Raw genomic sequence first — 20,913 nt, 5'->3', positions numbered from 1 at the left:
TGTAAGGTTGCCATATCTGAACATTCCAAAAAGAGGACGCTCCCGAAGACATCCCCACCCCCCTCCCGCCCGGCACACACAGGCTAATATACAACATACATGGTATAGAAATCTTAAAAAAAAAAAAATACCTTTGCTTAAGGCTGAACATCTTCATTCCCTTAGCTGCAGTCTTCTTCCCCCACTGTGTGTGTGACTTGATGTGCCCATGCACACTTTTCTGTAGATCGGATCTTTTTCAGTATTGGCTGATTGCTCTTTAGAAAGGTATAGAGGTCACTGCAAGGTGTTTCTCGGAAGTTGTACTGTACAGTCAGAATGCCTTTCATTGTTTCAACACTCAATTTGTTCCTTTCCTTTGTCCATTGACTTTGCATCAGTGAAAAAACTCTTTCTACATTTGCATTGTGAGATGATATAGCAAAGAAGAATTGTGTAATTCTGAGCGGCATTCAATGTTCTTAGATTTTTCAAAGTATCTGGTCCACTTTTTATGTGTTGGCAGATTACTGAATTCTTCATCACTCTTGTAATTTTCCACAAACTGCTTAAGGTTACTAACTTGGTCAAAACACTTCATCAACTTCTACCCCCTTATCAATCAAATATTTGACAGCTAAGTTGACAACACCGTACAGGCGTCCACGTGACTTATCAGCTGACGAAAACTGAACGAGATCTCTACGGTTTCCACCTTCCCTCTCTCTCTCTCTCTCGTCATTACAGTTTCATGTTTTTTTTTCGTGGAGAAAATGATGGAAGGTGAAATTCCGGACTTTTGAAGAATTTTAAAAATTCCTTCCGGATGAAGATTTCGAGACCTAAATGGAGGACATGTCCGGGAAAATACGGACGTATGGCAACCCTAGTATTATGTCTTTGGTTCAGCGTGTTGACCTGCTGCCCATTCCCATAGGATAGTATGCACCCTGACCCTCCACTGCTAGTGTTTCACGAGCTTCTGAATGGACCAGTACTATCCTTCTGCTGCTGCATCTGCAGACACCGAGCTATGGCGTACTTTATATTCCCATCGTTACTGGCAACGGTGACCGGATAAAACCACAACGGACAACAACCCAGTCTCATATATAAAATATAAAATAAAACACTTTTAAGCTTAGGTTAGGTTAGGTTAGTGTTGACAAATGACAACCCCGTTGGGGTTTTGTGATGGAAACACTGGCAACATAGCGCCACTACGCCTCCCTGTCACACTCACAGTCTCGCAGCACAGGCAGCAGTCAGTATTCCACCAATATTAGTGCAGTTGCCACATCGCGTCTTTCAACGTCCAGTTTTGGAGGGAAAGTGGCATAAATGACCTTCAAATGTGGCCACAGACTGATTCTTAAGTAATCTAGAGATACTTGCCCTTCTGTTTTGAGGGTTAAAGTAAGTGAAGACCTGAAATTATTTTTAGTTATACGGCTGGTAACGGAGCCTTTGAAACTCGATGAGTCAAAACATTGTCTTACATCCGCTAGTAGTAATTTTAACACTTAAACCAACTTATTATTTGTAATAACATTTTCTTGACACAACTTGCCTTCCAGGTTTACCCAACTTAATATTTTTTCATGTTTCATGTCAATCATAGTTGTCCCAGAGGGACAAACATGCCTTAGTATCCATAACTAGATACTGTACAGTAATGTTTATTCAGTAAGATCGCCTTACAAGTTCACATTAGTTCAGTAAACACTAACGCAATGTAGATATGTTATGGTAAACAGTATGTCTATTCAACTATGGAAAACCCAAGAAGGCTGTCAAAAGCTTTACTTGGCGTTTCTGGACACGTCGTCTTACGGATATTTAACCTTTTCCATTATGCATATCTGCCATATCAATATATCCAACGTTTGTAGAACTTCATGATCTCTTGCAGCCACATTCAAGAAAAATATCATCAATCACGTTATATAAAATGTATGGTGTCTGCATGGAGTCAATTATAACAGGAAAAATATAGTAATGTGTACGAACAACGGGTAGGAAGTTACTGAATCTGGCAGTGGGGATACGTAAATATATATATAAAATTTCTAGTGACAGTGGGGAAGGAGGTTCAGGGGAAGAATAAAGGAAGGATTGAAGTGAATTTTAGGAGAGAATAGGTGCAGTGGCTAAACACCGCTTGCGTGAGGGAGTGAATGCTCAGGGTGATGTATTTGTAGTAACATGGCGAAACTGGGGAGTTGCTTCATGTTACATTACAAATTTACTTTAACTTTATCCTCTGTTGTACGAACTCTCCAAACTGTCTGATACAAAAATTTACATCCAGAATTGCATATAATATTAAACCGAGACTCTAATCTTATTCACATACCTTCTTTTAGTAACACTTAGAGAATAATAAATATTAGAATTCTAAGTGCGTCTGGAGACACTTGGGAACCTTGAGCCCTGGACAGCTGACAAACGTGGTGGTGGTAGTAGGGGTCCGTGGTGAGTTAGTTGAGCTTCCTGTGGCAATAATTATAATATACTCTAAATGTGGTTTTCGCTTAGAATTTTCACATGTCCTAAAATACATATACTATTAGATGCTTCGAGACAACTTATTGTGTGATTAAAAATAGAACTCCACAGTAGATTAGCGAAGGATAAAATAAAAGTATAAATACAGATGTGACGACCATCTCGGGAAGCTCGGTGTCTTTTATTCTCTTCGCTACTCATTAACAAGTTATAACGTGTTTCAACTTACCGTGTTCATAATTATGTAGTTATGTTTTGATTTGGTTTCTGAGCACCATTCTGTTCTTCCATTCTTACTTTATTTTATCTTCTTCGCCAGACAGGTTTGTTAGCCTCATGGGCGGTCGGTCATGTCTCCGTTGCATACAGAAACTCGGACATGTACTGACTCCACCTGCGTCAATGTTGGTTACCGGTCTTAAATGAGCTTACACTCAGTGCCATACTGCCATTACAACACTGGCAGATTGTTCCAAGAGTTCAGTCCAAAGTTTTAAAAACTTGTGGCTTCCTCAACCGATAGTACTCAACATATAACTGTATCAACACTAATGCTGTACTTGGATTCACTTCACCATGCAACTAAATGTCTTCCCCACCTTCAGTGCTCTAGCACGGCGATTTCACGGAAAGATGCAGTTGACGTCACGCGGGACAAGTTGTCATTTAATTCTTTGGTGCCACATTACGAATTTCCCCCTCTATTTAAGAACGTTCAACTTACAAACTTTCAGAGCTACAAACATCATCACTGAGGGGGGGGGGGGGTTATCTGTCAGAACAGGTGTTTAATGTGGATGAGACTGGATTATTATGAAGAAAATTTCAGAAAGAACAAATTTCAGAAAGAACAAACATTACCTAAGAGGAGAAGAGTGAGCCAGGTTTTAAGGCTGTATTATAGGGTATAGCTGTACTAAATATCCACAATCTTTAAATTTTTTTTTACAATATGTATGGTATCTACAAGAGTAAAGTTGGACTTACAAACAAGCCTCAGGAACGTAACTCGTTCGTAAGTCGAGGAGCATGTAGTGGACGTCTCCCCTACAAACTGCGTATGGCATTCCAATGTGCCGCCTTCCCTAGCAACCAACCAGATGTTACCGTATCTTAGCAACGGAACCAGTCACCGGCGACTTCTCGGGTTTTTCCCAACATGACTCATAGCGGCTGCTGCTGGGTATATAAGCTCTGTCTCTCCATTGAGATTCATTCTGACCATTCTTCCTGAACAAGCAACACCTCCTCCAGCAAGCTCCACGCTGTTAACATTTATTTCAACCAGGAGGCCAGCAACAGGCAACATCTTCTCTAACGAAGCTCCTGCACATCTACCTCCTTCAACACGCTACTCACTGAACGTCTTCTACTGAGCAGCTCCCCACCACACGGCATCTCCAGCACCAGACTGTCTATCATATAACTTATATATTATACAAGAAAACCACATTATAGTTTCCTTCCATCCTGAGTGCTAGACAACATTAATCTCTCGATACCCCTACAAGCATATATATATATATATATATATATATATATATATATATATATATATATATATATATATATATATATATATATATATATATATATATATATATATATATATATATATATATATATATATATATAGTAAATTTTGGATAAGAGCATTTAATTGTATAATAATAATAATAATAATAATAATAATAATAATAATAAGAAGAAGAAGAAGAAATTTATTCAATAATATCACAATACAAGTTTACTGGTTTGGCATGTATACAGACAATGCAGGTACAACATGTATATTGACAACGTAGGTGTAAAGGTACGTACAGTATATATAAACCATGGACGTACACTATTTCTAATGTATACCTAGACAGTGCAGGTACATAACAATAGTAAAAAGTAAGGTAATTCGACCATGAAGGTGTTGGTGGTACAGCGATAACACGCAATCTCACATTACTACATCATGAGTTTGAATCCTACTTGGCCCGGACACATGTGGGAAGGATGTTATAGTTATCCAGTGAGACTCTACCTCCTGTACTAACACTGGACAATAAAGTTCATAACAATGTAATGAATAACAGACCAACTGACTGAACAGCTAATAAGCAAAGGTTTTATCTTATGAATTTGCTGAAATTAATTTTATACCCTATAATCAGACAATGTTGCATAAAACTGGCATGGGTGAAACCTAATTAATCAAAGTTATAAACTTCCACAGACAAAAATCAGTTACCTGTATACAATAAACATTAATCAGTCAAGAGGTGTTCATATCATTCACCCTTCCCAGCCCATACCTTCCTCCAGCCTTTTTACCCTCAACATTAACTTATTTTACAACCAAAGTACTGTACCTGTATCACATTTTTTGTTATCTAAATTTACAGTATTTTTCTCATATTAATACCTAGTCCCACTAACTGTACTTCGTTTGGTTTTCTGTTACAGTTTACTTGTACATTACAATAACTACAGCACCCTATCTTAATGGCCTCATAACCATACTGTACAGTGCATTACAGTTTTTCCTTGCTATAATGTTTGTCCCTTAGTTTAAAAACATTCTTCACTTCACTCAGGTTAAAGGAGTGTTCATGGATTTGGTTGTGTGTTCTAAATGATTAAATCAGTCATCTCAACTATATCCTGTACAGTACTGAGTGACACAGGCTGTTTGGGGACCTGATGTTTATGCACTTAAAATGTGTTTGTCACATACCTATAATATGTAGCAATGTATGGCAAACTCAAGATATGATTTCCATTGTGCACTTTAAAAACTGGTTTTCAATTATTGGAAAAACGGGTTACGGAAGGATGCACCGGCACCTATCAGTTTCATCCTCCAATTATCTCCAGTTTGTAGTAAGTCAACTTATGATTGGTGAACATTATGTATGACAAACCCAATTCTGAACATTATCATCCTTGGTGAACATCTTATACTGTACAGTACTGTATGCTCTTTGTTATCCTGTAGTTACCCCAACTTAACCTTAACTGTATTGTGTTGAGACTTCCAACTATACAAAGAATCTGACTTTCACAGATTTTTTTGGAAAGCTCACATTTTTCACACCTATTGACTTAATATGACTATTGAGGCAGATGAAGGGTATAAGATTAAAGGAGCAGAGAAGTGTTGTGGCTTAAGTACTAGTAGGTGTTTTGGACGACCTAATAGTACAGTACATAATAGAATAACTTCAAAACTTTTTTCATTCTCATCCTAAGTGTGTGTCAATATGCCACACACTCGGGTCACTGAACTAATTTCTTTCTCCTTTTCTTTTCAGAAAATTCAAGATAATACATTCTCAAAACACATCAGAAGGCATGACTGGAATTATGGACTGTATGGTAACTTAAATTATTAAAGAATTTGTCCTTACCAAAATTGAGGTATAACATTACAGTATACAGTACTATTGCATAGGTGATGGACTGAACTTCTTTTTTTTTTCTTTTTTATCAAATTGCTGCTGGAATTGTTAAAACTCGCATTACATGAAGTTTATAATCACTAAGCAATACAGCTTTTGAATTCCACACACTATAATGAGTAAATTTAAGCAGCTACACAGTTATCAGATTGGTGAGGAAGAACTTCACGTATTTCGCTTGAGTTCAGTAATAAACTCGAGCGGTAAAGATACCCTGTGTAAGATCTTTCAGTGGGGATGTCAGAAACCTGAAGGAATGTCCCTCAGAGAGTATCTTGTGAATTGTAAGGGGATGCCAACTAAAATATTTCAAAGGAACTTCAACAAGGCACAAATACACAAAATAGAGACAGATCACACTGGCAAAACATATGACATCACTTTACTTTTTATTTGTATTCAGTTAGCGTGTGCAAACTTGGCACCCAAACACGACCCTATCTGGTTAACTCACGATGATTCTCGACTGGAATCTATCATCAATGATTTAAAACAACTTAGAAATATTGTGTTTCACAGCCACCTACAGAACATGACACAAAATGAAATGGTAAAAAAAATGGAGGAATTAAGAAATTTGCTGACAAATTCTCTAAAAGTGGCTGGCTCACTGTATCAACAACCATGCGAGGAAATTGAAGAACACATCAGACACATCAATGATCTGATAAATGAGACTCGTGACTCCCCTCTTTCTCCAGCTGCTCTCCAGTGGCACAGTAAGAACAATGGTATAGCTATCGATCACATGAAGATGATATTAAGTGACTCTGGTACAAGTGAACTTAGAAGAATATATGAGATGGAGTCTCAGGTAGACCCAGTCACATTACTCACTGGAGGTAAGAGTCTGGAGATATCATCAATTTTCACAAAAATAGAAATGGTTTATGATACTCGGCAGAAGATAAGCATGGAGCCAAATTATGAAAATATTCTTGATATCAGAAACAGTGTTGGAAAGAAACCATCTATTATATTAGTGGAAGGAGTTGCTGGGACAGGCAAAACGACTCTGTGCAAACTGTTACTGTCTGACTGGTCAAAGCACAGTAATTTAATTTCTGGATTAGATCAGTGTGATTTATTGTTTCACATCAGATGCCGTGACTCTACCATTACCAGCTTCATGGAGTTCTTGTTGTCTCGACTACCCAAGACTTCACTTCATTTTAAAGACGAGGACTTGATCAAATCTGTGTTGAGCTTAAAGGTCCTGGTTATAGTAGATGGTTTAGATGAGCTCAACAGCTCTTCAAAGAGGCTGGTGAATGAATTACTTCACAAACACTTTAAGGGAAACACAGAGAACCTGCGTATGATCTGCACAACACGACCAGAGAGCATTTCCGTCTTGTACAAGATGGTTCCCTCAGGTGTTGAACTGTGTCACTTGAAGCTGGCTGGGATTTCAAAGGACAGAATGACTGAGTTTGTCACAAAGTTGGATCAGGGGATGAAGAGAAGCGGAATGAGCACAAAAGATACCGAAGGTCTTATCAACTTTCTAAGGACATCGCCTCGCCTCTCGGAACATTTTCGCCTTCCACTTAATCTGGTCCTAATGACGTATCTTTGGGTTGCACATCCTAATGCAGTGAAATGGTTAACATCTGCAACCAGTCTCTATACTACTTACATGAAGTTTACACAGGAAAAGCTGATAGAAAGACTGAACAGAAAAAAACAAGATTTGTGTGTAGAAAGTATTGAAAAGCGATACACCGAATTCCTAGAAGCTTTGTACAGAGAAAGTTTATTAGCATTACAAAAGGATAAATTATCCCTGGAAAGAGAAAGTATAGATCACTTAGTAGATGTTTGCAGGAAGCTCCATCTGCCATCAGCCGAGTTATTTTCTGCCACACTGACTCACAGGGAGAGTTACACACAATCTGAGTATTCGGAGAGATTTAGTTTTCCTCATAAAGGAATACAAGATTTCTATTCCGCACTATACATCTTGACAACCCTAACCAAAACTGATGTGGAGAAAACTATTGAAAATATAACTAGAGGAATAAAAAAGGCCTTGGAAACCAGATACATATCTGCTGATGTCTGCACAGATATTATCAAGTTTGCTGAAAACCGAATTTCTGCAGCATTAAGTAAACCTAAAAGTATATATGAGGTTATTGAGGAACTAAACCAGGAGGAACAAGAGGAACTGCATCTCAATAAATACCAGAATATATTAATGCATCTAGCGGGCCTTTTAACAAAGAAGAGCAACATGTTAGAAAAATATGCAGAAGAAATAGTGAACTTTTTAGTAAAATCGGGAGTCAGAAACCCAGAGCAGTGGCTAAATGTGTTAACTGAGGCAGAGTGTAACCCTGTGCTGGCAGAACATATTAGTAAGGTCATCTTCAAAGACCGTTGGAAGGTAAGGGACGGGAATATTCAAGCTGCATCTGCGCTTTTGAAATTTGTTAAGGTGGAAAACATAGAGTTGGACATCAGTAATGACCCTCAAAGTCTTCCAGGTTTTGTGGAACTTTTGCATCAGGTTTCTCAGTTTGAATGTGTCATCCAGCTTTACCTTCACCACCACTGGCGTCACATTGAGATGGACTGCTCTGACGACTTCCTCAACCACCTCAAGGTCCAGCAACACCACACTGGGTAAGCTTGTATCTAATTTACTATTACCTGTAGAGTCGATCATGATATACTGTGTGAAAAACTGCTGGCTACTGGCACTGGGTCTGTTGACTGGTTTAAATCATATCTTAGCAACAAGAGACATATTGTTGTTGCAAATAACACCAAGTCATCATCCAAGCCAATAGCCTGTGGAGTCCCACAGAGTATCCTAGGACCTTTACTTTTGCTGTGTTATGTAAATGACATGCTCATTAGTGTTAATTGTAAACTTTTGCTCTATGCTAACAACAATGCTCCTTTAGTGTTAGGTAAAGATCCAAATGATGTAGCTAACGAGTTTATCATTTGAACTGGAGTCATGCAAACAATGAGTCAGAGACAACAAAGTATCCCTACATCTTGGAAAAACTGAAGCAATACATTTGGATCAAAAAGGAAACTCTAAAGGGTAAACAAATTCATTGTACTGTACAGTATTACTATATGGGAATCAATCCATCTCAACTGTAACCTCAATGAAAAACCTTGGACTAACTCTTGACTCTTGTTTGTCTGGTGAATTAATTATAAATAATGAAGTTGAAAGTAATGCCCTCTGTAGAAATGCTCGTAGGACCCTTTGCTTGGCCCTCATACATTGTCACTTGGACTATTTCTGCTCGTCATGGTACTATGCCCTAACACAGAAGCTATAAATGATTCAAAACAAGGCAGTGATGTTCATTCTTGCCATGAAAGCAACTGAGGCTGAATCACACTTACTGTACAGGATTTCAATGGACTGTGCCCAGAGTATTTAGCAACAAACTTTGTAAGGATTAAGAATATGAACCGGCAGGGCACAACAGGAAGCTAACATAATTTTGTGGTACCTGGTGTCGGAGGTGAAATGAAAAAACTTTCTTCTTTACTGCCATATCAGACTGGAACAAGTTACCAGACCACATCAAAACCAGTTATGGTATTAAAGTTCAAAGCTAAAACTAAACAATGCATAACAAGTGAAGCTAGAGCAGGAGAAGAGAGTAAGTTTCTATATTATTAACCACAGAATGTTGTACTGGACTGTGCTGTTGGAGTGATCTGTCAGCTTCGGATAGTCCAAAAACAATGTAATACTTGCTGAACTTACCAAAAAACTTCCACTATTACCCCTGTAGACATACAGTGGTCCCTCGGTTAACGAGCGCCTCGGTTAACGAGATTTCGGTTAAGGAGTTACCTTCCATATGATTCTTAACTTCAATTAACAAACAATCCCTCGATTAACGAGTTTCTTACGAGCCGACCTCCACTTGTTTTAGCTTGCATTTGGCGGTCCACCAGCTGTAGTATTAGTCCGCCAATACAGTAATCGGTTTTAGGGCTTAAATTCTTTACCCTTTTAGTAAATATCAAGAAGTTTATACTATTCAATAATTTTAAAAGTTTAATATTAGATTTTTTAGTCATTTTAACAATAATTGAACATAATTGAAGGTAGGCTCACTAGTTTGTGGCACGCCATCCAGCCTGCCAACACAGCATACAGGCGTCAGTCTTTGTGTCTTTTCAGTGGAGGTAACATCTTGCTTGAGACTCTCTTCAACTAAACGCTTTTTTTCTGTGTTTACAAGCAAATTATTGGTCAATTTGAAATTTATTTTACATATTGACAATATATAATGCAGTGCGATGTTGATTTAAAGAAAATAATCTTGAATTACACCAAGAGAACTAAAATTTTATGGGTGAAATGGCGCCATGGGGTGACTTCTCTTCCACCCCAATGCCTTCTCTTCTCCCTTCTCCTCCAACCCCATTCTAATTCCCATCATCATCATCATCATCCAGGAGCCTTCTACATACACAACTCAAAGTAAGTGTACTTTTCTACCTTTTTTGTTGAATTTAGGCAATTTTCGGTGAGCTGGAACCAATTACCCAAAAACCCATTGAAACAATTGTTTCGGTTAACGAGTTTTTCGGTTAACGAGCAACCTTCTAGAACGGATTGTGCTCGTTAACCGAGGGACCACTGTACTGATTGTCGTAGGATATCAAATAACTTCAGTAATCAAGGTTTTATTCAACTCATAAATCCATATACAATACATCTGCAACAGAACAAGGCAAAACCCAATTAGAACAAGAGAACATATAAAGTAAAGGTAAACACAAACATAATTTATTCCATAATATGACACTGTCACTGATTAGAGAATAAGCCTAAGCAAAGGACCTTCCTGGAAATAAGCATCTGACAGCTTTGTCGGATATCCTTGGTCGAATTGCCTTACTGTTTACCATTTTTGTATACAGTACTACCTGTACTGTCTCGGCACACAGGAAACTGTATACAGTACTGTACTGTACTTACTCTCATGGCCTACATACATCATATACTGCACCTACATTGAACTGTATACCTGCATAGTTTATGAACTTACCTATCCAATTGTAAACCTGTATATCAGTTTTACTGAATAAATAATATTATTATTTTCATTTTGTATCATAAAACTTTTTTTTTTCTATTTTTGTGTACAGAAATTCATTTTAACATGTACACTACCTGTACTATATTGGAAAAGAATATTTAAAACTACAGTTTTCCAGAAATTTATGATTCTATACAAATAAATCCTGTACAGGTATCCCTCTTCTAGTGTTAATTCACTTTACGTTAATTTGCTTTAACAATAAACAAATTTTGACATAATTTCTCGCTTTTTGTTCGGTCAAATTCGGTTTTGTGATAACTTATCTCATTGGAAAGGGGAAAAAGTGGGCTGTTAGATGACATATTCCTATTATTACATGTAATGAATCTATTAAAGTTGTGGAAAAGTCATTACACTACTCTCATGTGGCTTAGAAATAAAGAAAATATAATATAACATTATAAAAAAAAATGAAGAGCATGGGTGTGCATGTGTGTGAAGTGAACATATATATGTGTGAAGGTAGTGCGCTGACTCACCAGCCCAGCCTCGCTTTTTTACTTTTTACTTTTACCCTCTTCGCCACTGATCGGCTTGTTAGCCGCTTGGGCGATCGGTCACGTCTCTTTTCATTTATATTCTTCACCAAAAGATCGGCTCGCTAGCCGCCCGGGCGATCGGTCACGTCTCTGTCACGCACTGTTGGCAAATACTGGGCATGCACCGGCTCCTGAATGTACCTGAACCTGCTCCAGTGTTGGTCAAGTCTTCTCTTGAAAGAGCTCACACTCGGTGCCGTCACAACACTCTCTGGTAGATTGTTCCAAGAGTTTAAAACCCTCACTCCGAAAAAGTTTGCCCTCACGGTTTTCTGGATTTGCGGCTTCTTCAATCTTGAGCTGTGACCCCTTGTGGGGCGAGCGTCCGCCAGCTCCAAGTAAGGACACTCAACTGAGTAGTGCCCCCTGAGATGCTTATACATCTCAACTAGGTCCCCCCTTGCCCGTCTGTAGTATAAGCTAGGCAAGTTCAGGCGCTCCAATCTCTCAGGGTAGCTGAGGTGCTGAAGTGCAGGCACCAGTTTGGTGGCCCTCCTTTGAACATTTTCAACCAACTGACAGTCCCTAGCATATCTCGGGGACCAGATGGGGTGACAGTACTCCAGATGGGGAAGCACTTCACTCCTGAAGATCGTCACGAGGGACGGACCGTCTAGATATCTGAACGACCTTCTTATAAGACCCAATAATTTATTTGCCTGATTTACCGTACCTTCTTCTCACAATGGCCCGAGAACTTCAGCTCATTTTCAACATACACACCTAGGTCCTTCTCACACACAGTCTCAACTAGTGCATTTTCTTCATCCCGTTGGGACATATGATAAGCCTCCTTACCGTTGGTACGCCCCAGGTGCATCCTCTTACACTTCGTGACATTGAATCTCAGCAGCCATTTCTTCGACCATTCCTGGAGCCCACAGAGGTCCTTCTGCAGCTCTTCACAGTCCGCTTGGTTCTTAATTTCCCGAAATAACTTGCCATCATCGGCAAACATTTGTATGGAGGAGTGTACAACGTCAGGCATGTCATTTATGAAACAAACAAACAACAGCGGGCCCAATACACTACCCTGCGGTACCCCACTTGTTACAGGTACAGATGACGATTTCGTGCCATTAATCACCACACACTGCTTGCGGTCATGTAGAAAGTCTTCTATCCACGCTAGGACATTTCCCCGAATTCCGTACCCTTCCAGTTTGATTTTCAGCCTTTCGTGGGGTACACTGTCGAAAGCCTTGGCAAAATCTAGGTAAATATTGTCGATATTACCACCCCGTTCTAGAATATGGGTCCAAATATCCAATACCTTGAGCAATTGTGTTAAGCAAGAGCGCCCTGGCATAAAACCGTGCTGGCAATCTTTTACAAGGTTGTTTCGTAGTAGATGTTCCATCGCGGCATCTCTGATAATACTCTCAAGTACTTTACATATTATGCTGGTCAGGCTCACCGGTCTATAGTTGTTCGTGGAGTGACTATCGCCCTTCTTGAAGATAGGATTCACATAAGCCACTTTCCATTCACTGGGGACCATTTGTTCATCCAGGCATTTACAAAACAGAATCTTCAGGGGCTCTGCAAGCTCGTTGCACAGCTCTCTTAGCACTCTAGGATGCACCATGTCAGGTCCGGGACTCTTATGGACCTTTAGCCTGGACAGTTTATTTCTAATACCCTCTTCTGTGAACACAATGTGGGTCAGTGCTGTGTCGAACCGTCTGTCCTCAAACGCAGGAAGGTTAGTTGCATCCTCTCTTGTGAACACTGAGGAAAAGAAGCTGTTCAATGCCTCAGCTTTATCCTGGTCAGAATCTGCGTAACTACCATCTTCAAGCCTCAGGTCTGATACTCCTACTCGCGTTTTCAATTTCGACTTTGCATAGCAGTAAAACGCCTTTGGGTTTGACTTGACCTCGCGTGCAACCAGCCTCTGGAACTCCTTTTCAGCCCTCCTACACTCTATCTTTGCTTGGTTTCTGGCTCTTGCATACATCCTCCTGTCTTGCTCATCGTTTGACCCAACCCACGTCTTGAATTTCTGGGTTTTCTTCTTAATTTTGTTGACCGCCGCATGGTTCATATGTAGGAATCCCCTCGTATTCTTAGAAGCACTGGGTTTGGTCTTGGGTATATATTTATCGATCAAATGGGTCATTTTACTAGTTATGATATTCAGCGTAGTGTCTGCGTTCTTGTACCTTAATAAGTCAGGCCAGTTGATACCCCTCATCTCTTGCCTCCCCCAATGTGATGTCACAACATACATACAGCACAGCAAATACATGTGTCTCTGAGTCAGCTGGGTGACTGCCCAGCTGAACTGTGTCACGTCGCACAGAGGATGGTTTGAGTGTTGAAAGAGCTATTTTTTATATATAAAATATGTGCTATTATATTTTATGATGCGCTATTTATAAATTTTATTGTTTATCATAGTAATTTCTTTTATTTTTTATGTATACAATTTGAAATTTGTTTGAATTAGGCTCATTTTTTGCTCAATAAATCGTTTAACTCTGAACCATATTGTTTATATTCTATAGAAGTTTGGTGTTCATACCTGTAAATGAATCGTTTAATTTCAAAACCATTTTAACAAACTCATTTATTATTAGAGGAGTACCTGTACAGGTACTGTACACAGTGATTATCACCCTGCTGTTTGAACCTGTTATTCGTCTTCCATGATTTGCTGTAATCCTTCGTTTAGCGATAATTCTGCTTAACGTTAGGTTTTCAGGAACGTAAACTCATCATTAAACGAGGGATACCTGTATTACAGTGGGATAGTACCGTGATTTCAGTTTATTTCAATTGTAAATTTACTACTGTACTAATACACTGTAATATGTACATAATTTTCATTTCAGATTACAAGTGACAAAGATCATGGTGTCTGTTAAGAACATCTCTGTCCTCTTTCCTACGTTAGATATCCTCTATCTAGGGATTGGGAAAGAGTATGTAGAGAATACAGTTGATTCCCCAGACTACCTCACAACCAGGATGACTAAATTACAATTCCTCTGTAAGTAACTTTAACAGTATTATTCCTACAGTTAGTGTTACCTAACTTAAAAAAAAGTAATGTTTATGGAACTGGAGAAAATCTCAAAATACTCATTATTAAAAATCTCATGAAAAACAATTCATTAATAAAATATGATAGAAAAATATGATTTTTTTTCAGACCCTGAAAACAATACTTACCTGTTTACAAAAGAGGATTCATATTATTAGTAACTCTTACATCATACCAAAGATGTACTGACCTGACATAACTTTGGTACGTTTAGCCATTTATGGATGTAGAGTAATAGGATAAAGTACAGTGGAAATTCTATTTAATGGATTTTATGGAGAAAGTAGCCCATTATATGGAGGTTTCACTTTAATATTTAACATTTATTCCTTCTATAGACTTGCATGTGCTGGCGAGAGTACCATTAGAGGTCCTTCCACAGTTACCCAAGAAGATGTTGATGGTGGATCTGTGGTTCTCAAGTGTGAAAGATGAAGATGTAGAGTGGGTGGGGAAAGCGACTCTCAAACTACAGGGAGTGAAAATGTAAAGTATATCCATCTGTTATGTTGATTCCTTGAACCATATTATGAAGTACAGTTATTACTGTATTGTGAGTTATTCAGCCCCTTTGGTGGGATGTGAGTTCACTTAAGGATTGTTCCATCATTGGTAGACACATCCAGTAATCTACTGGACTGTATATGTATTCATTGCCAAAAATACAAGGGATAGTCTGGAGAGAACCCAGTTTTGTAATGCAGTCAGAGAAGAATAAAACTTGGCCCAATTATCTCATACTGTACCAGAGTACAGTAATAACTTCGTCTATCCATCCAACCTCCATAGTTTTAAGTAACCTGTTAATCAGAAGCCAGCTATCAAAAAGGATGAGGTAGAGTAAGCATTTTGCTTATTTGTGAACTAGAAGAGTCAGAAAGGAACTTATTTCCTCAAGCAGTCTGGCACTTGTGGTGAGGTGTTTGTTTCTGGAAACTGGGGTTACAACAATGTCAAGTGAGGTGTAATCTATGCAGGGAAACAATATCCTCTGTGATATCAAGACTTATAATCCTCCATTTTTTACAAGCAAACCCCAGGAGCTTTTATGCACATATTCAGTAGGTGACTTTAATTGGTGGCAAGTTATAGAACTCATTCTAAACAACAATAATTTTCTTTTATGCACAAAAGTATCTTCTGGAGTATCAGGTTCCCAAGAAGTGAACTTACAGTAAATGGATGTAAATTACTGGCAACTCACTTGGAGGGAGTTCGTCTGGGTATGTCCGGAGTGCAAGTTTCCTCCTCCAGAATCAAAGCTGTGGAGGTTGAGGAACTAAACCCGATATTTTTGATGAAATTAAGAAGCACACTCAAACTGTAAGTATATTCTACATAATTTATGATATTTCTTAATTACAGTAATAATAAATCGAATTTATCCATACACAAATACAGTTAACCCTCACTTTACGCGGTTAATGTAACCCGGAGGGTACCGCGGAAAGTGAATAACATAACATATGGGATTAATTGAAATGGAGTCCGGGCCGATCCCCAAACTCCACTTTTTGACGACACACAACTATGTTGTAGTAAAAATTTTATCTTAACTTTATGATGGTATGAAAAAACAAGTAATATAGAAGAGGTTAGGTTAGGAAAGATAAAGGTTAACATAGGAAAAATAAAGGTAAGGTTAGAAAACTAAAAATTAGGTGTAACACTTACGGTAGTAGAAGAGATGGGTCGGCATACAGGGATGGAGGCTGGTTCCGAGGCAGAGGGCAGATTACTGGCCCTCAGGTGAATCACCATTACTAGGTGAATCACCATCACTGTCACTTACAGTTGTCAGGGCTTCCCTGACAAATCCCTCAAAGTCAACTTCACTGTCACTATCACTGGCTTGGGCTGGCTGTGGTGGGTTGCGGGCGAAGAAATCTGTTATGCTTTGCTGACGGCTGGCGTTGATGTTGTCGTGATACACCTTGATGTACGGCTCCATAGCCTGCACCAGCCGGGTATGGAAGACTTCATAGCGGTCATCGTCATTGTCGCGGGAAAGGAAGGACTTCATCTTCTCTGCACACTCCATGGCACCCTTAATATCACTATGACTTAAATTGTGTTCTTCGGAGACTGACGCACCTTCTTCCTCCTCTTCACTGACGTGTTCTTCTTCCAACATCTCGTCGGCAGTCACTTCAGGATCTCTGATCACCTCCAGGATGTCGTCGTTGGTGGTCTCGGAGAAGCCTGGAACTGTAACAGTCTGCGCAGCTTCTCTGGCAAGGTCCACTGCTACTGCAACATTCTGAACCTCACCAGTCACAGATTGACTCCTCCTCTCACCTGGTATTCCATGCAACACATGTCTCCATGCGTGACGAATTGTAGCAATAGACAGCTGATCCCATGACTCCACCAAGAAGTCCACAGCTTTCTTGATGTTAAATACTCTCCAGAATTGTTTGAAGAGTATTTTTTGCTGTTCTAACTGTTGATCCTCATCTTCTTCGCTCTTGCTATCGGTGGTGGTGTCACTCAGGTTACGCAACTCTTCCCTGGTGTTGGTGTAGTCGTTCAGGAGCTGGAATTTTTTTGTTGAGAATGCAGCTTTCACATTGCAAATCAACTCCTGGTCCATGGGCTGGATTAAAGACGTAGTGTTGGGAGGAAGGAAGACCACTTTTACGTTGGGGTGACGATCTAACAGTAGGGGCGAGTGTCCTGGTGCGTTGTCCAGCAGCAACAAAATATTAAATGGGACATTCTGTCGCTCACAGAATTTCTTTACATCGGGAACAAAACAGTCATCAAACCAGGAGAGGGACAGTGTAGAGAACATCCATGCCTTACGTGCGGTCAGCCAGTGGACATTTAGCTTGGTCATGTCCATGCTCTTGTAGGCGTGCGGCTTGCGGGCTGTGTGGATCACCGATAACTTGAGCTTACAGGTACCGGAGGCATTGGTGGTAAACAGGACGGTGATGCGTTCCTTCTGCATTTTCCGGCCCCGAATCCTGCTGGCATTCTTCACAACGAAGGACTTGGAAGGTAGTTTTTTCCAGAAAAGACCAGATTCGTCCATGTTAAACACCTGGTCGTCACTGTACTGTCCTTCCTCCATAATCTCACGTAAAAACGGAGGAAATTCCCGAGCCGCAGCACGATCAGCACTCGCTTCTTCACCACCAATGTTTATATTGGTGATCTTGTTCCGGATCTTAAACCTCTGTAACCACCCAGAGGAAGCATTAAAGGGTTTGGGCTCTGAAGTTCCCATCTTTCGTGCCACTGCCATGTACAGTTCACGTGCGTAGTCCTTAACAGAGCGCGTGTCGACCGCCATGTTCCGTCGCGCCTGACGCACCAAGTACCTCACAAGTAATTTTTCTGTCTTGAGAAGCACCTGGTTGTGAAAATACTTGATCATAGAAGCACCTGTAGACTTTGTGATCTTCATGTGCTCCTTTATCTTGGCTGAATCCTTCTTTATAGTCCGGATCGTAGATTCGTTCACGCCATGCTGGCGCGCCAAATCAACCTGCCTTGTTCCTTTCTCCAACTCTTGGATGATGCTATACTTCACCTCGTAGCTTAAGGAACGTCGTGTCTTCTTTGGTTTAGTGCCGCTGGGTCCAGGTAAGGAAAGGTTTCTCTCTGGGGGTGGTGGTCCGGCGGAAGCCATTTTACGGAACAATGGATGCGCGTTTACACGGAGTGGCCTTGAGGGATGAAACTGCCGCGGCTAGGTCAAGCGTCGTCTTTCCTCCCTCCCTCCCTCCCCCGGGTGGACACGTCATAATACTTTAAGCCAATTACAGCTAGCAGCAGAGGGGGGTAGGGATGCATGGCCAATCACAGGTCTGATACGTCATATGACGTCAGTGATAACGCAACAAAGACACACACTGCGCAACCTTACCGTGCCGCTTGCCCAAGCGGAGGGAGGAGGAGGGAGAGGCAGGCAGGCAGGCGGGCGGGTGGCGGGTGGGGCGAATCTAAAAATAGCGTCGCGCCGGACACTCTCCGCGTAATGGGGTTCACGTACCGCGTAATGTGAGCACGTGAGGTTCTGGCAAGGCACCGCGTTAACGTGGAAACGCGGAATGCGGGACCGCGTAAAGTGAGGGTTAACTGTATATTTTTCTTACTTTGTGAGACTAAACGGTGACTATCTGTTTTGTCTAAGTGGGAATTCTCTTTGGCACATGGTATTTGCAGGAGCAACAAGAGGCAGCACATCAGAGAGGATGTTACTTACTTCAGGGTGGGAACCGGAAGAAAAAATAAATATTCACACTCTAAATTTAATTGGTTATGTTTACAGTTAAAGACAAAATAATAAGAGTGCAGTCCTTTAAAACCCACATAAGACAGTTCACTGATGCATCTGGCTCTTAACTAAAGAGAGTCACACTTATCAACACTACCTCATGACTCAGCTGCTCTACAAGGGAACTTATTTCCCCCCCCCCCCCACAAGCCTTTATCCAACAGCATACAGACACTCTCTTAACTCACTGATTTATACTCAATCTTTCTGCTGTAAGTGTTGCATCCTTTAATATCTCACTACACATTACAGAATCTGAACTCCTATTTCAGATGAATCTTACCATGTGGTGTACTGTAGAGCACTAAATTTCCTTTTTTGTTTTTATTGGCAGAATCAGTGAAGCAGACATTTGGGAGTTATAGATTACCTCCAACTGACACCACCATCTCTCCAACTAACAATGGACTTGCCTTAACTTGAAAGAAGTTTGTCAAACTTAGGTGAGGAATCTGCCATCCTTATTAACACAGAATGTACAGTACACATTGAACTTGTGCATTTTGTAACCTGAGTCTACCATTGTACTGTAATCTTTACTTTATTTGCAGGTTACAGAGTCAATGATGCAGAAGTTTGGGAATTATAATCACCTCAAGATTATTTCCAAGTGACAAGAGGATCTCCAGCCAACATGCATCTCCCTATTGGACCATAATGCCTACCATGGCTTGGAATTGGTCAACTTTCCTTGTGTTGGTCTTGGGAACAATATCTAATTGTCAGTTTGAATTGTACAGTATGACTTTTAAGTCTCCTATAGGACTCCTAGAAGGCCTAACCAGTGTTGGATGATGTCACTGAGTGCTGGTGTGAGTCACAGAGACAACTGGTGCCTCAAACGTGATTTATTTCTCTTTGAGCCCAGTGGCACCAGTTTGAGTCATACAACTCTCATAATTTTTATATAAACAAGTTTAGGGAAATAGTTATAAAGCTTCAAATGCATCTTGATCACTACTGTGATATCCCTCTGAACAATTTTTGACAAGCTAAGTTTAAGGTTAATCATCATCATTTTAGAGCCATTTTCTGCACTTGCATGAATTACCTACTATAACCTAATGGAAGCTTTACATTCTATGCAATCTTTCTTGTCAGGTTCTTAACTCGAATGTTATATCTTACAACCTCTGCCCCTGGCTCTCCTCCCCATAACATTTAAACTCATGCATCTCTTGACCCAGTTGGTCTCATCCATTTATCCACATGCCTAAACTATCCCAGCCTATTTCTATGTAAAATATTGTCAATATTATCAATATCCAGCTGCCATCTTAGCTCTGAAAAGGGATTCCTATTTTTCAGGGTCACATTGTACATCTACCTCACCATCTCATTTCATCTTGTTCAAATCTTTTGTATATATATATGTCACCATCACTGCTATAAAACACCCAACTTCTCGCATCATTTGCATAGAGAGAAGATCTAGCCATCGGTACAGTAATGGTTGATCTCTATGATATACAGTCAACCCTCGCTTTACGCGGTCCCACATTACGCGTTTCCACGTTTACGCGGTTCCCTGCCGAAACCGGAATGCTCACTTTCCGCGGTGCGTGTACCCCTTTACGCGGAGAGCGGCGCGAGCAGGGTGCGCACAAGGTCGCCCAGTCATCAAAACATTACCGAGTTCTAAACCCGCCACCCACCACAGCCGGCCCAAGTCAGTGATAGTGATAATGATAGTGAGGATATGGACTTATATGGACTTTGAGGGGTTTGACAAAGAGGCCCTGCAAGCCTCTGTGGTGGAAAGTGATACAATTGATACAAGTGATACAGGTGAGGGCCAATAATCTGCCCTCTGCCTCGGAACCAACCCCCCATCCCCGTGTGCCCAGCCATCTTTTCTACTAATGTAAGTGTTAAAAAACCTAATATTATTGATATTTCTCTTCATTATTAATTGTGTGTGCATACCATCATAAAATTAAGAAGTTATTTTTACTACAACGTAGGTATTGTGTCTGAAAAAGTGGAGTTTGGGGGTCGGCCAGGTCTCTAT

General features: G+C 40.2%; 1 protein-coding gene across 1 annotated transcript; it reads left to right on the top strand.

Moving 5' to 3' along the window:
- Positions 1-843: 843 nt before the first annotated feature.
- LOC121856089 (NACHT, LRR and PYD domains-containing protein 10-like) lies at positions 844-20,493 on the top strand. Its single transcript, XM_042351386.1, has 7 exons — positions 844-1,395; positions 5,790-8,564; positions 14,406-14,563; positions 14,956-15,103; positions 15,752-15,940; positions 19,237-19,345; positions 19,454-20,493. Exons 2-6 carry the CDS (start codon positions 6,052-6,054, stop codon positions 19,265-19,267), a joined length of 3,039 nt encoding a protein of 1,012 aa, XP_042207320.1. The 5' UTR covers positions 844-1,395; positions 5,790-6,051; the 3' UTR covers positions 19,268-19,345; positions 19,454-20,493.
- The last annotated feature ends 420 nt before the right edge of the window (positions 20,494-20,913 follow it).

Source organism: Homarus americanus, unplaced genomic scaffold (genome assembly GCF_018991925.1).
Source record: "Homarus americanus isolate GMGI-L3 unplaced genomic scaffold, GMGI_Hamer_2.0 scaffold11628, whole genome shotgun sequence".
Lineage (NCBI taxonomy): Eukaryota > Metazoa > Arthropoda > Malacostraca > Decapoda > Nephropidae > Homarus > Homarus americanus.
The sequence above is the reverse complement of the archived record's forward strand: the minus strand, read 5'-3'. Positions and strand labels throughout refer to the sequence as shown.

What these genes read in the sequence shown, in the direction of transcription:
- LOC121856089 (XM_042351386.1), top strand. Translation starts at nt 6,052, where the DNA reads ATGAGTAAATTTAAGCAGCTACACAGTTATCAGATTGGTGAGGAAGAA. An exon ending in GTCCAGCAACACCACACTGG is followed by an intron (nt 8,565 to 14,405) that starts GTAAGCTTGTAT and finishes TTTTCATTTCAG; the next exon opens with ATTACAAGTGACAAAGATCA. An exon ending in GACTAAATTACAATTCCTCT is followed by an intron (nt 14,564 to 14,955) that starts GTAAGTAACTTT and finishes TTCCTTCTATAG; the next exon opens with ACTTGCATGTGCTGGCGAGA.